Source organism: Symphalangus syndactylus, chromosome 12, assembly GCF_028878055.3.
Source record: "Symphalangus syndactylus isolate Jambi chromosome 12, NHGRI_mSymSyn1-v2.1_pri, whole genome shotgun sequence".
Classification (NCBI taxonomy): domain Eukaryota; kingdom Metazoa; phylum Chordata; class Mammalia; order Primates; family Hylobatidae; genus Symphalangus; species Symphalangus syndactylus.
The window spans coordinates 65,128,676-65,141,780 of NC_072441.2; the positions used below are offsets into that span (position 1 = coordinate 65,128,676).

The 13,105-nt window shown below is 39.0% G+C and overlaps 1 protein-coding gene across 14 annotated transcripts in view; it reads right to left on the reverse strand.

Moving 5' to 3' along the window:
• ST7L (suppression of tumorigenicity 7 like) overlaps positions 1-13,105 on the reverse strand; it is a 107,962-nt gene that overhangs the window by 5,680 nt on the left and 89,177 nt on the right. For 8 of the 14 annotated variants that reach the window (XM_063625713.1, XM_063625715.1, XM_063625712.1 and 5 more), the window contains one exon: positions 10,559-10,698. In XM_063625713.1, coding sequence (XP_063481783.1) covers positions 10,559-10,698 — 140 coding nt within the window. Of the gene's footprint in view, positions 1-3,110; positions 7,892-9,422; positions 10,699-13,105 lie in introns of those variants that run through there. The other 6 variants (XM_063625709.1, XM_063625707.1, XM_063625714.1 and 3 more) reach the window with 3 other exon arrangements.

Genomic DNA, 13,105 nt, shown 5'->3' on the forward strand with positions numbered 1-13,105 from the left:
TCCAGTCAAATAAATGAATATTCAAGGATGAACTAATCTATTGTGGCAATAGCTTCTACCTTATACTAATACATCTTCATGCCCATCTCAAACCCCCTACCACTAGACTATGAGTTACTTATGAACAGGGATTATATTTTATACTTCATAGGTACCCAATGAATTTGAAACGCAAAGACCTGTTATATGTTATAGAACAATCATTACCATATTTTAGCATGTTATAGAACAATTAAAACCATGTTTTAATTTGCTGAGGCTCTTTAAAAATCTAAACTTTGAAAACAAATCAAGACAGGCCCTATTGGAGTCCTTCCATTCAATAAGCCAACATTCAAAGAAGACTCTTTGCAGGTTATCCAGGACTCTCTGAACTGCATGTTCTACTGCAGTTTTTGTTTTTTGTTTTTTAAAGATGGTATTACAAGAGCTAAAATTCACCAAGGGCAAATTAGTAAGAAAAGTCTTCACAGCTAGGGCTTAGCCAAATTAGAATCCCTGGGCTCACAATAAGGGCTAAACCCCTAAAGGGATCAGAGTCTAATAAATAAAAAACATCCAGCTGAATTTTATCAGAGGGCAAAGTTTCAACTTTGAGTGCCCCAGCAACCAAGGATGAATTATGCATAAGATTAGTAAAGTGCCTTCGTCCACACCCTAGACAGAGAACATTTTTCTATCTCACTGTGACTGAAGGAAAACCAGCAATGTATTTGCCTGCCAAGAACAGCTGTGGCTGTACTCTTGATAGGAGTCTAACAACACTGTCGGATTAAAATGTAATTGTAAAGCTGCTGCTACCTGGGAGTAAAAGCATCAACTCTGGCTTCAGAAAGAAACTGGGAGGGGGGAAGGACAGCATTAGGAGATATACCTAATGCTAAATGACGAGTTAATGGGTGCAGGAAATCAACATGGCACATGGATACATATGTAACAAACCTGCACATTGTGCACATGTACCCTAAAACCTAAAGTATAAAAAAAAAAAAAAAAAAGAAACTGGGACTGCAGCATATTGAATAAATGAAGACAAGAGCTGGCATGTTCCTAACAAAGAGTGTGGGAATGTGCTCCCTTCTCCAACTGTCCCCTAAGCTGCATCTTTCTCTCTCTGTCACGTTGGTCATCTGCAAGGGTGTTTAAAGGAAACATAGCCCTTTTCTACACTTTGAACAGTACATACATGTTTTATTTCTAGAATGCTTGAAATTACACAGTGAGGTCAGAAGGTGATTATGTGATCTGCATTCTCTGAATATCCTACTCTTAATTTTGTTACGTATTATTGAATCCCAAATAATTTCTCTTCTTGAAGCTGGCTACTGTCAAGACGGACCTAAGACAATCTTAATGTTATTACAGAACAAAGATAATTTTATGATTTCCTCAAATTCAGATAGAACATCCAATTAAAACCCAATATTTTATTGAGGCCTCATGAGCATTAAGGAACATACCCAAGTTTCCTACCTATTGATAAAATTACTAGAAGTGCCTCTGCTACCTAAAATTCCTACTTTAGGGAAAAAACTTATAGATTACGATATTTTAGACCAAAAGTTTATTATGTTTAGTTTATCTTTCCCCTATAATCCTTCACAAACTTGCCCTTTGATTTTGAAAGAAGACTGATATTGAAACATAAGGTACACATTTATACTTCATATTAAAACTTTAAAAAAGTAACTTGAGAGTCAAATTCCCTCTGAATCATTACAAACCAGAGCTTACTGTTTCTTTAGTATTATTGTACATTTTAAGCACTTAGAGAGGCTGAAGTCCTTTATGCAGTAACGTGGGTATGCAATGTAAATGACCAAGCGGCATTCTTTCTTAAGTAGCTAACTAGCAAGAGGAATGACATTGGAATGAATCAGTTTAAAAGAAAAGCATATGTGCGTTATTTTATTTTTATTTTTTTTGAGATGGAGTCTCACTCTGTTGCCAGGCTGGAGTGCAGTGGCACGATCTTGGCTCACGGCAACCGCTGCCTCCTGGGTTCAAGCGATTCTCCTGCCTCAGCCTCCCAAGTAGCTGGGACTACAGGCGCACGCCACCACGCCCAGCCAATTTTTGTATTTTTAGTAGAGACGCGGTTTCACCATGTCGGCCAGGATGGTCTTGATCTCTTGACTCATGATCCACCTGCCTTGGCCTCCCAAAGTGTTGGGATTACAGGCGTGAACCACCATGCCCGGCTGCGTTCCTTATTTTTAAGTAATTAATTTACATATATATGTATGTATGTACCTATTTATTTAAGACAAGGTCTTGCTCTGTGTCCCAGGCTGGAATGTGGTGTTGCTATTATGGCTTACCGTAACCTCCAACTCCTGGGCTCAGATGATTCTCCTGTCTCAGCCTTCTAAGTAGCTGAAACTACAGGGGTGCGCCACCATGCCTGGCTAATTTGTTTTTATTTTTACTTTTCATTTTTATGAGCTCTTACTACTATAATTACTACTGTAATTGCCCAGGCTGGTCTCAAACTCCTGGGCTCAAGCAATCCTCCCACCTCAGCCTCCCAAAGTGTTGGGATTACAGGCGTCAGCCATCATGCACAGCTTTCATTCTTTATTTTAAAGCACTGGAGTTCATCAAACAGACTTAAAACTGTGAACAGTACTCCCAGGCAGCTTATTTGCCCACTGATACTTGTCTTTGCAGGAAACATTTCTCCAATCTAAGCACCCTTTTTATTTTCCCGACAATCCACATCAGCATCTTCATTTAAAACTCTTCTCCAAATTTAACTCTTTTAAGAAGATTTCTCCAGCAAGCCAATGGATACCACCACTCTGTCATTCTCTATATCCTCAGCATTACTATCTCTGGTATGAAATTTATTCTTTTGTACTCACTTCAGTGTAAGTTGTGAAGTGACATACTATTGAAATCAAAAGTATGTATCATGACTAAAAGTAATAAGCTATCTTATCAATTGTGTAATTTTAGGCACATCACTTAACTTTGATGACTCAAACTTTACATCTATAATGTTCCCATGGTTTCAGTAAGTCTATGTTCCAATGGCTCCAGTAAGAATAAATGAGAATATAAGTATAATCTCTTTTAAAAAATGACGCGCCATTGCACTCCCGCCTGGGAGACAGAGCAAGACTCCGTCTCAAAAAAAAAAAAAAAAAAAAAAAAAAAATGAAGCACTAACTGAAGTCTGAGTTACTCTTGGTTTAGAATTGTAATATATTATGTAGCCTTACTAATTTAGTTCATTTGATTGGTAGGGGAAGGGGGCCAAACTCCACCAAGAAAAAAGCTAAAAACTATTCCTCAATATTATAATTTTCTTCTGTACCCCATGATTCTCCCAATTTAGAAGACTATGCTGGGTCTGCAAGATAGAGATGTTTTCTAAAACAAAGATCAGTGTTTCCTATTGTGAATTATAATATCACTAGGAGAATGGGTTTTGAATGAGTGATTTATATCAATATCTAAGCACAGCTCTTCTAAAAACTGCTAAGCACTCCACGTGTCCCAAGTGCTAATGATTAAGCAATAAATATATCAGTAGCAGTTAGTGACATGATGTCCTAAACTTTAGCAATGAGATTTTCACTTTGAGGGGGGAAAAGATGATTAAACATATGTGAAACAAATTCTGGGAGAGCTTCTGTGAACCTCATACTTGACAGGCACATGTTAACGGGAAAAATGATGCTTTCTACAAACTTTAAAACTGAATTAAACCCTGGGGAAGGGATATACACATGCGTTAAAAAGTATATTGTTGGCCGGGTGCAGTGGCTCACACTTGTAATCCCAGCACTTTGGGAGGCCCAGGTGGGTGGATCACTTGAGTTCAGGAGTTCAAGACTAGCCTGGCCAACATGGTGAAACCCTGTCTCTACCAAAAATACAAAAATTAGCCAGGCATGGTGGTACATATTGTAGTTCCAACTACTTGGGAGGCTGAGGTGGGCATATGGTTTGAGCCAGGAAGGTGGAGATTGCAGTGAGCCCAGATGGTGCCACTGTACTCCATCCTGAGCAACAGAGGCAGACCCTGTCTCAAAAATAATAACAATAATAATAATAATAAGTACATTGACATGGCTGGGCACGGTGGCTCAAGCCTGTAATCCCAGCATTTTGGTAGGCTGATGTGGACAGATTGCTTGAGCTCAGGAGTTGGAGACCAGCCTGGGCAACAAAGTGAGACTCCATCTCTATAAAAAATTTTAAAAAATTAGCCTAGCATGGAGGCACATACTTGTAGTCCCAGCTACTCGGGAGGCTGAGGTGGGAGGATCACTTGAGCCCAGGTTTCAGTGAGCCGAGATGGCACCACTGCACTCCTGCCTGGATGAGAGAGTGAGACCCTGTCTCAAAAAAAAAAAAAAAAAAAGTACATTTTCCTAACTTTTATTATTTTCTTTCCCCCTTAGAAGAGCTCAGTGTTTAGAAAATCTGGATGAATAATAATACCAGCAATTTCACAAATTTCTTATTGTGGTTCTTTTTGAAGGAGAAAAACAAGGATGAAACATGAGAAATACCCTTCTAGGAGGTAGAGAACGTCTTTTCTCTTGATCCAAAATCCCAGTTAGTAAAGAAAATTAAAATTGAATATGCCAGACTGCCCAAATACTTTAGATGCACCAACAATGGAACAAATATGTAAACATTTAAAAATTTTGACCTGTCACACAATAGGTTTATTTTATTATTTGTATTATCTCTGGGAAACAACTCAGATTTGTAACTGTGGAAATAGCATGGTTATAGAATATTTTACAAAAATGTAGGTTTAGTTACATTTCAAAATGTTTTTAAAACTATCAGTTCTTACAAACTAAAAAAGTCTCATAGCTTTGAAAGTAATCCATTTTCAAACAAAGTGAAGAAATTTATTTTAATCATTAATTTCTGAATGTGGCCCTAGGAATTTAATAAAGAAGTATACAACTATCATGTCACAGGTTATAATAATGGAAAACTCAGAACCTTTAAAAAATCATATATTTTTCAATTGGTATACATTAATATATAGTTATAATTGTTTATTAACTCCCCCGGTTCTGAAGATCAGTCTTTTCCCTGAAAAAAAATGGTAAGAATAGTGGACAAATCTTCCCAAAAGTTTTGTTCACTTTTCAGTAAAAGACACTTGGCATTTATATCTGCTTATTCTTTTAAAAATGTAATTTGGGAAGAAAAATTTTAATTATTTTTGAGAAGGGAGTAAAGAAACCCCAGTGAGACATTCTGTAGAGAGGTTCTTTGTTAGTGTAACATCTGACCTTCTATATCTTTGGAAATCATGCAACTTGGCTAATGTAGTCCTTAAAGAATTAATCAAGCAGATTGTAAGGCCCTAGTTACAGTGGAGCCAGCCAATTATGAGTTGCTCAGAAATTCATCATTGGCATGTCCAACCACATTTTCCCACATAAAGATTAGTAGAAATATGTGGAAACAAAGCCCATTCCCATCACAGCACAGCTACAATATGCATTCAGTAAAACAAACTTCAACAAAGTTTTGCTGGACTAAAACAATTTATTTGGGAATCTCTGATTCCTACCTTTACCTGTAACACCCTTTTCTGCCAAAATTGCAAAGACTACCCCGTTTAGTTAAAACCCAACTAGGGACTTTTTTTTTTTTGAGATGGAGTCTCGCTCTGTTACCCAGGCTGGAGTGCAGCGACACGATCTCGTCTCACTGCAACCTCCGCCTCCCAGGTTCAAGCAATTCTCCTGCCTCAGCCTCCCAAGTAGCTGGGATTACAGGCAAGTACCACCACGCCCAGCTAAATTTTTTTGTATTTTTAGTAGAGACGGAGTTTCACCATGTTGGCCAGGCTGGTCTCTAACTCCTGACCTCAAGTGATCCGCAGGCCTCAGCCGCCCAAAGTGCTGAGATTACAGGCGTGAGCCACCATGGCTGGCCCCAACTAGGGACTTTAATATTTAAACACACTTCTGAATTCAAAACACTAAAGTCACATACCACAAGTCTGAGTTTATCAGTAAGTTAGTGAAACCCCCAAGACCATCTTTAAGTCTTTTCACTGTTGTGATAACACCCTCCCAATCCTTGCTAAGAAGAACACTTTTCTTGCAAGAGAAATGAAAGGGGCCAGAGTAGAAGACTGGTTCTCTAAGGAGAGGGCAGTGCTGTTCTTAAATAAAGAAGCTCCTTTCAGATAAGCAGAATCAGATTCCAGTTCAGTTGGTTTGCTGGCTACCCTTACTTTGAACTCTCATATTTAATCCAGCAGGCTTCAAAGCAGGTGAGAAAATGACCTACCACTTAAAAGCAATTTTTCCTTTTTCAGGAATTCTGGCCTTAGAGAATATCAGCTCTGATATAAGCACATTCCACATCTCCAGGGATTTATGCAACACTTTTTCATTGTTCTGTGTCTAATGTCAGACTAGGTTTTCATCTCAGCCAGGAGAAAAATCAGGGGAAAAAAATCCTAACTTGCAAAAAATGAAGTCTATTCCACATAGCCTTATACCATGCAAAAAAAGAGGCACTAAAACCATTAGCCATTCTAGTTCATTCCCTTTCATTTCTCTAAATCTGATGTACAGTGAGAATTATTTAAAATCAGTCTCCAGTGCCTGGCCTCACAGTAACACAATTTTTTTAACAAATGCATTTTAAGAAATTCAAACTCAATTTGCTCTGGCATGTGAGCTATTACGAAAAGATATTAGATGAGAAAGAGACAATGATAACAATAAAGAAATTTAGGAAATTTTTTAAAAGTCTATCTTCTGAAATAGAACAAGTATGTCTCAAAGATTCTTCACCAATTTCTACTTTATTTGGCCATCAAATATCTGAATTAACTTGAAATGCTAACACAGACAGTTTGCAACTTACCAACAGGTTCTGTTCTACAAGGTAGTTTGCCAGTGCCTAGAACCTGAAACATTTCTTCACTTTCTACATTCATATACACATAATGTGCCAGAAGCATAGTATTACAGTATTTTTTTTTTTTGAGACAGGGTCTTGCTCTGTTGCCCAGGCTGGAGTGCAATAGTGAAATAATGGCTCACTGCAGCCTCTACCTCCCAGGCTCAAGCGATCCTCCCATTTCAGCCTCCTGAATAGCTGGGACCACAGGTGCACACCACCACGCCTGGCTAATTTTTTTGTATATTTGGAAGAGATGGGGTTTCACCATGTTACCCAGGCTGGTCATGAACTCCTGAGCTCAAGTGATCCACCTGCCTTGGCCTCCCAAAGTGCTGGGATTACAAGCATGAGAGCCATTGCACCTGGCCTACTAATAGTGTTTTTAAAATTATACCCAACCACCATTTATACTACAGTTTCCAAAACGCATGGAAAAATGCGTTTTGAGCTGACTGTTAGGACATATCTCCTTTAAACAAGAAGGGGGTAGGGTTTCCCACTATTGCACTTTGGTGATGATGATGACAATAAAGGTAGCAACAACAGCTAACACTCACCTAGTTTTTACTGTGGGTAGACATAGTCCTAACACTTGCATATTTTAAAGTCATTTAACACTCACCAAAACCCATGAGAGGTAGTATTATTCTCATTTTACAACTAAGGGTAGAAAAAGTTAAGTAACTTACCCGAGGTTGTACAGCATTGTTTCAGGGCTAGAATTCAAAGCAAAGCAGTCTGTATCCAGAATCTATTTCATAACCACTCTGCAATGCTGCCTCTTTTCCACCTTGACAAGGCAGCACTATCGAGCTGTTCTAAATTCCTCTTATTGGGGGTAGAGTACAGCAAGTTTCTCCAAGCTTTAAATGTATATATAGGATCACCTGTGGATCTTGTTAAAATGCAGATTCTGATTCAGAAGGTCTGGAATGGTGCCTGAGGTTATGCATTTTTCATGAGCTCCTGGGTGATGGTGATGCTCCTACTGCATAAAGCACACACTATGAAGTGGTGAAGAAGTGTAATTTAACCCTCTAGTTCCCTTGCTGTTTGTCTGTCTATAAAGGCATCTACACATTGTGTTTATAAGCTGGAAACTGGCCGGGTGTGGTGGCTCACACCTGTAGTCCCAGCACTTTGGGAGGCCAAAGTGGGTTGATCACCTGAGGTCAGAAGTTCGAGACCAGCCTGGCCAACATGGCAAAACCCCATCTATACTAAAAATACAAAAGTTAGCTGGGCGTTGTGGCACGTGCCTGTAGTCCCAGCTACGTGGGAGGCTGAGGCAGGAAAACTGCTTGAACCTAGAAGGCAGAGGTTGCAGTGAGCCGAGATCACGCCATTGCACTCCAGTCTGGGTGACAGAGCGAGACTCTGTCTCAAAAAAAAAAAAAAAGAAAAAGAAAAAGAAAAAAAAGCTGGAAACTGCCCATACCACAGTCATTTCCCATTAACTCTTAAATGGAACCTGCCTTTGGAAATCCTGTACAAATATTGGTTTGCAGGAACTTTCAGTAAATACTTAGCTTTTAGGGTTTTAAAATGTACATGTAAAGGCCACAGGGATAAAAATGTGGTTGTAAAAGTTTATCATTAGGCACATTCTTAACACTATATACCATCACCTATACAGATACCAAAATAAATGCTTGCTTATTATCCATCAACTAGAAAAGCAGTATATCAATAACTTTTGGTCTGAAAAAGAAGCTTCCGTTTAAAATATGTAATTATTCGTTCTCAGTCTCTACTAGAGGAGTGCTAAGGAACTTATGCTATATAATCGTAAAGGTTCTTCTGGTGCCATTAGTGACTGCCTAGGTAAAGGCAAACACTATAAACATTAATTGTAGCTTGTACCCCATGGAAATATACTACTAACAGTTGGCATAGATCTATTCCAGATTCTAGATTTCCCTCCTTGCTCTATTTCACTTCCTTCCCACTCCACTTGCCTGAGACAAATCCAAGAATCATCTCTCCCATTGGCTTGCCTGTGATCTCACATACACAGTTGCACATTTTCTTTCCAGCGATTAAATGGATGGAATTCTCTTTCTAGGCCATTTTTATTCCATGCCAGATTACATAGTAAGGTCATTTCAGTTTGAGATGCACTCACTCAACTATTAGCACTATTGCAAATAACAGTTATGAGTATGATCACTAAGTGTTCATTTTACACTAAAAAGAAATAGAATAGTCAGTTTCCAAACCAAATAGCTATACTCCCTGAACAACAGTGGAAAGTCATTCTTCTTGAAGTTTGACCCAGAATCAAGTGCAGACTCAGACTCCTAGGCCTACAGCCAGTGGCAACTTAACACATTATATGGTTGACCTTCAGGGAAAAAGGGAAACCACTGCTCTTACCACTGGTGCCAGAAAAAAGCCAACTAATCTTTAAGGCACAAAATAAACTATTCTTAAGGCAGAAAAAGAAACTGTGAGGAAACAAGTTAGAATGGAGGCATATAGAGAAAAATACAGAAAATACATTACCAAGTAAGGACTAGTTTTTCCATGGTTCTCAGTGTTTTTATTTTTGGGAATACAATTAATCAGCATTTTCTTTTTGGGTTTTAACTCTTACTACCTGGTAGAAATGCAAAGATGTACAAGAAAGATACATTTTTAAAAAGGCTTGGAGACTTAAAGGCAATTATCTTTGCTAATTTTACTTTGAGCCAGTGACATTAATAAGTTTATACGGAAAAGTAACTAGTTGCTGGGCATGGCAGCTCATGCCTGTAATCCCAGCACTTTGGGAGGCTGAGGCGGGCAGATCACTTGAGCCCAGGAGTTCAAGACCAGCCTGGGCAACATGGCAAAACCCTGCCTCTACAAAAAATACAAACATTAGCTGGGCATGGTGGCATGTGCCTATAGTCCCAGCTACTCGGGGGGCTGAGGCAGGAGAACTGTTGAACCCAGGAGGCGGAGGCTGCAGTGAGCTGAGATCGTACCACTGCACTCCAGCCTGGGTGACAGAGCGAGACCTTGTCTCAAAAAAAAAAAAAAGTGTAAATAGTGATGGGATACCCACTGTAATATCAGTCCTCAAATATTAACTGGTTCAGGAAATGGGGAAGTAGTTCAAAACTAAAGGGTAAAAATGAAAATAAAGACCTACACATGGTTCTATAGCCAAGTCTGTGGAAGGTCAGTAAGAACAAGCAGACACAATAACTTGGAGAACCTTTGAAACATAGGCACATTCTGTACCTAGGGACAAATGTCTCATCTGTTCCCCTGCCTTATGTACTTATTATCCATCCTAGTTGTGCTCTTGAGTTTGAAGTTCAACAAATTCTGAGAACTAATGATTGTTCACAAAATAGGGCATTTTTAAAAATACCAAAGATAGTAACAAATGCTGTTTATCACCAAAAGTGATCTATAAGAGCAAACTTTATAATGTTATATTGTTACAATCTTATATTGTATTCTTTAAACTTTTAAGCAACAGAAGTAGCTCAAATCACCAAAAATTTATGTTTGACATATTTATGGCAGCAACTGTATACAAATCAATTCCTTTAATTTACAACAAATATCTTCCACTGTTCAGCTGGGTTAGCACAGGCAGATCAGAGATGGTTTCTTGTGTGTTTTACAAATAATCTACACAAGTCCTTGAGATCATACTTACAGCTTTAGCAAAAATACCCATGATTTCAGGAAACTGGTGTGTGAGAATGGCTATCACTGCTGTAGAAGAGCAAAATCCTGCTGTGAAATGGATGAACAAAGGAAGCTCCTTTTTTGGGTAAACAGAAACATGATGAAAGGCTGCAATGGAGAATAGGTAAGAATCAGTTTTATTTCAGAATAACATGTAAACAAGTCTTAATCTTTTCAAATGAAATCTGTTTTTAAAAACTAAAAAGAAAAAAAAATTTAAAAAGGAAAGTCTCTGGCTAAGCAAGGTAGAAGACAGTTATCCATTATTTATCCCAGCATCAACAGCATATCTAAAGAGCCAGACAACTGTGCTGGGTGTGGGAACAGGACGGCATCATGGGAAAGAACATTGATTACAAAATCATGCTGAGGTGATTTTGAAAAAAAGCTTTGTCACTTATTAGCTATGTGATCTTGAACAAGTTGCTGAACCCTCTAGAAGCTGCTATGGAGAGTTGTAATGATGAACATTTTAAGTGCTTAATGTGAGTTGCAGCCACGGGTGGTGGTTCACATCTGTAATCCCAGCGCTTTGGGGGGCCAAAGAGGAGGATCACTTAAAGCCAGGCATTCGACACTAACCTAAGCAAAATAGTGCTTAAAAAATTAAAAAAAATTTAAAAATTAGCCCAGCATGGTGGTGTGTGCCTGTAGTCCCTGCCACTCCGGAGGATGAGGTGGGAAAATCACTGGAGCCCAGGAGTTTGAGGCTGCAGTGAGCTATGATCATTCCACTGCACTCCAGCCTGGGTGACAGACCTGTCTCTAAATAAATAAATAAATAAATAAATTTGAGTTGCTACTTTTTTTTTGAAGAAGAGTCTCGCTCTGTTGCCTAGGCTGGAGTGCAGTGACACGATCTCGGCTCACTGCAACCTCTGCCACCCAGGTTCAAGTGACTCTTGTGCCTTAGCCTCCCAAGTAGCTGGGATTACAGGCACAGGCCACTACACCCAGCTACTTTTTTGTATTTTTAGTAGAGAGGGGTTTTGCCATGTTGGCCAGGCTGGTCTCCAACTCCTGGCCTAAAGTGATCCGTCCACCTTGGTCTCCCAAAGTGCTGGGATTACAGGTATGAGCCACCACACCTGGCCTTGAGTTGTTATTAATTATTGTTCTTTGGGAGCTCAAAGACTAGTATGGAGAAAGAAGCAGACATGTCATTGGTGATTTCCTAGAACCATCAGTTAATAATTTTACCCAGTTATTAATGTGTTTATATATGTGGCATTTCATTAGGCACTGTAAAACTAAAGTAGGTAAGACGGGAGCAGTGGCTCATGGCTGTAATCTCAGCACTTTGGGAGGCTAAGGTGGGCGGATCACGAGGTCAGGAGATCGAGACCATCCTGGCCAACATGGTGAAACCCCATCTCTACTAAAAATATAAAAATTAGGTGGGCGTGGTGACATGCGCCTATAGTCCCAGCTACTCAGGAAGGCTGAGCAGGAGAATCGCTTGAACCCAGGAGGTGAAGGTTGCAGTGAGCCGAGATTGTGCCACTGCACTCCAGCCTGGCAACAGAGCAAGACTCCGTCTCAAAAATAAATAAGTAAATACATAAATAAATAAAGTAGATAGGCCAGGTGTGATTGCTCATGTCTGTAATTCCAGCACTTTGGAAGGCCAAGGCGGGTGAATCACTTGAGGTCAGGAGTTTGAGACCAGCTTGGCCAACATAGTGAAACCCCATCTCTACTAAAAATAGAAAGATTAGCCAGGCGTGGTGACATGTACCTGTAGTCCCAGCTACTTGGGAGGCTGAGGCAGGAGGATCACTAGAACCTGAGAGGCAGAGGTTGCAGTGAGCCAATTATCATGCCACTGTACTCTAGCCTGGGCAACAGAGTGAGACTCTATCTCAAAAAAAAAAAAAAAAAAAAAAAAAAAAAAAAAAAAAAAACCTAAACTAGCAAACCGAAGGCCTAGGATTCTGACCATAAATAAAGTCCCTTGTCTTATTTTACCATATTTACACATTTACTCAGCTATTATTTTTCTAGTGATTGGATATTTCATTATCAATTATACTCAAGTATTTATATTTTATTTGAAATTTGAAAATACTTGAATAACAATACTGAGATGAGCCTATTAGAGTACTTAACATGCAGTAGGTGCTCAATAAATGTCTGCTAAACTGAGAGCTATTCTGGGACTTCATTAGGCCAGGAAGTTGACCGCTTAGGGCTGGATACTAACCCAGGAATTTCTGATGTAATATCCTGCATTAGTAAGGGATGACTAATTTTGTGCTGAACCAAGGTCAGCTATAAATTTCACTTTTAAAACATAATGATTCACAGAGATTACACCTAAGCTTCCTTCAACAGCTATATTTTAATTTTTATTTTACTATATTCAGAAAGTATATACCAAAACACAAACTCATTAAAAATCCAGAAAATTTCCAGAACCTTGAGCCATGATTAAAGTAAAAGCACATCAAAATGGAAGTTTTAAAAGTTAGACACATTAGAAACTGTAGAGAACATTGTGCTTTCAGCACCCAAA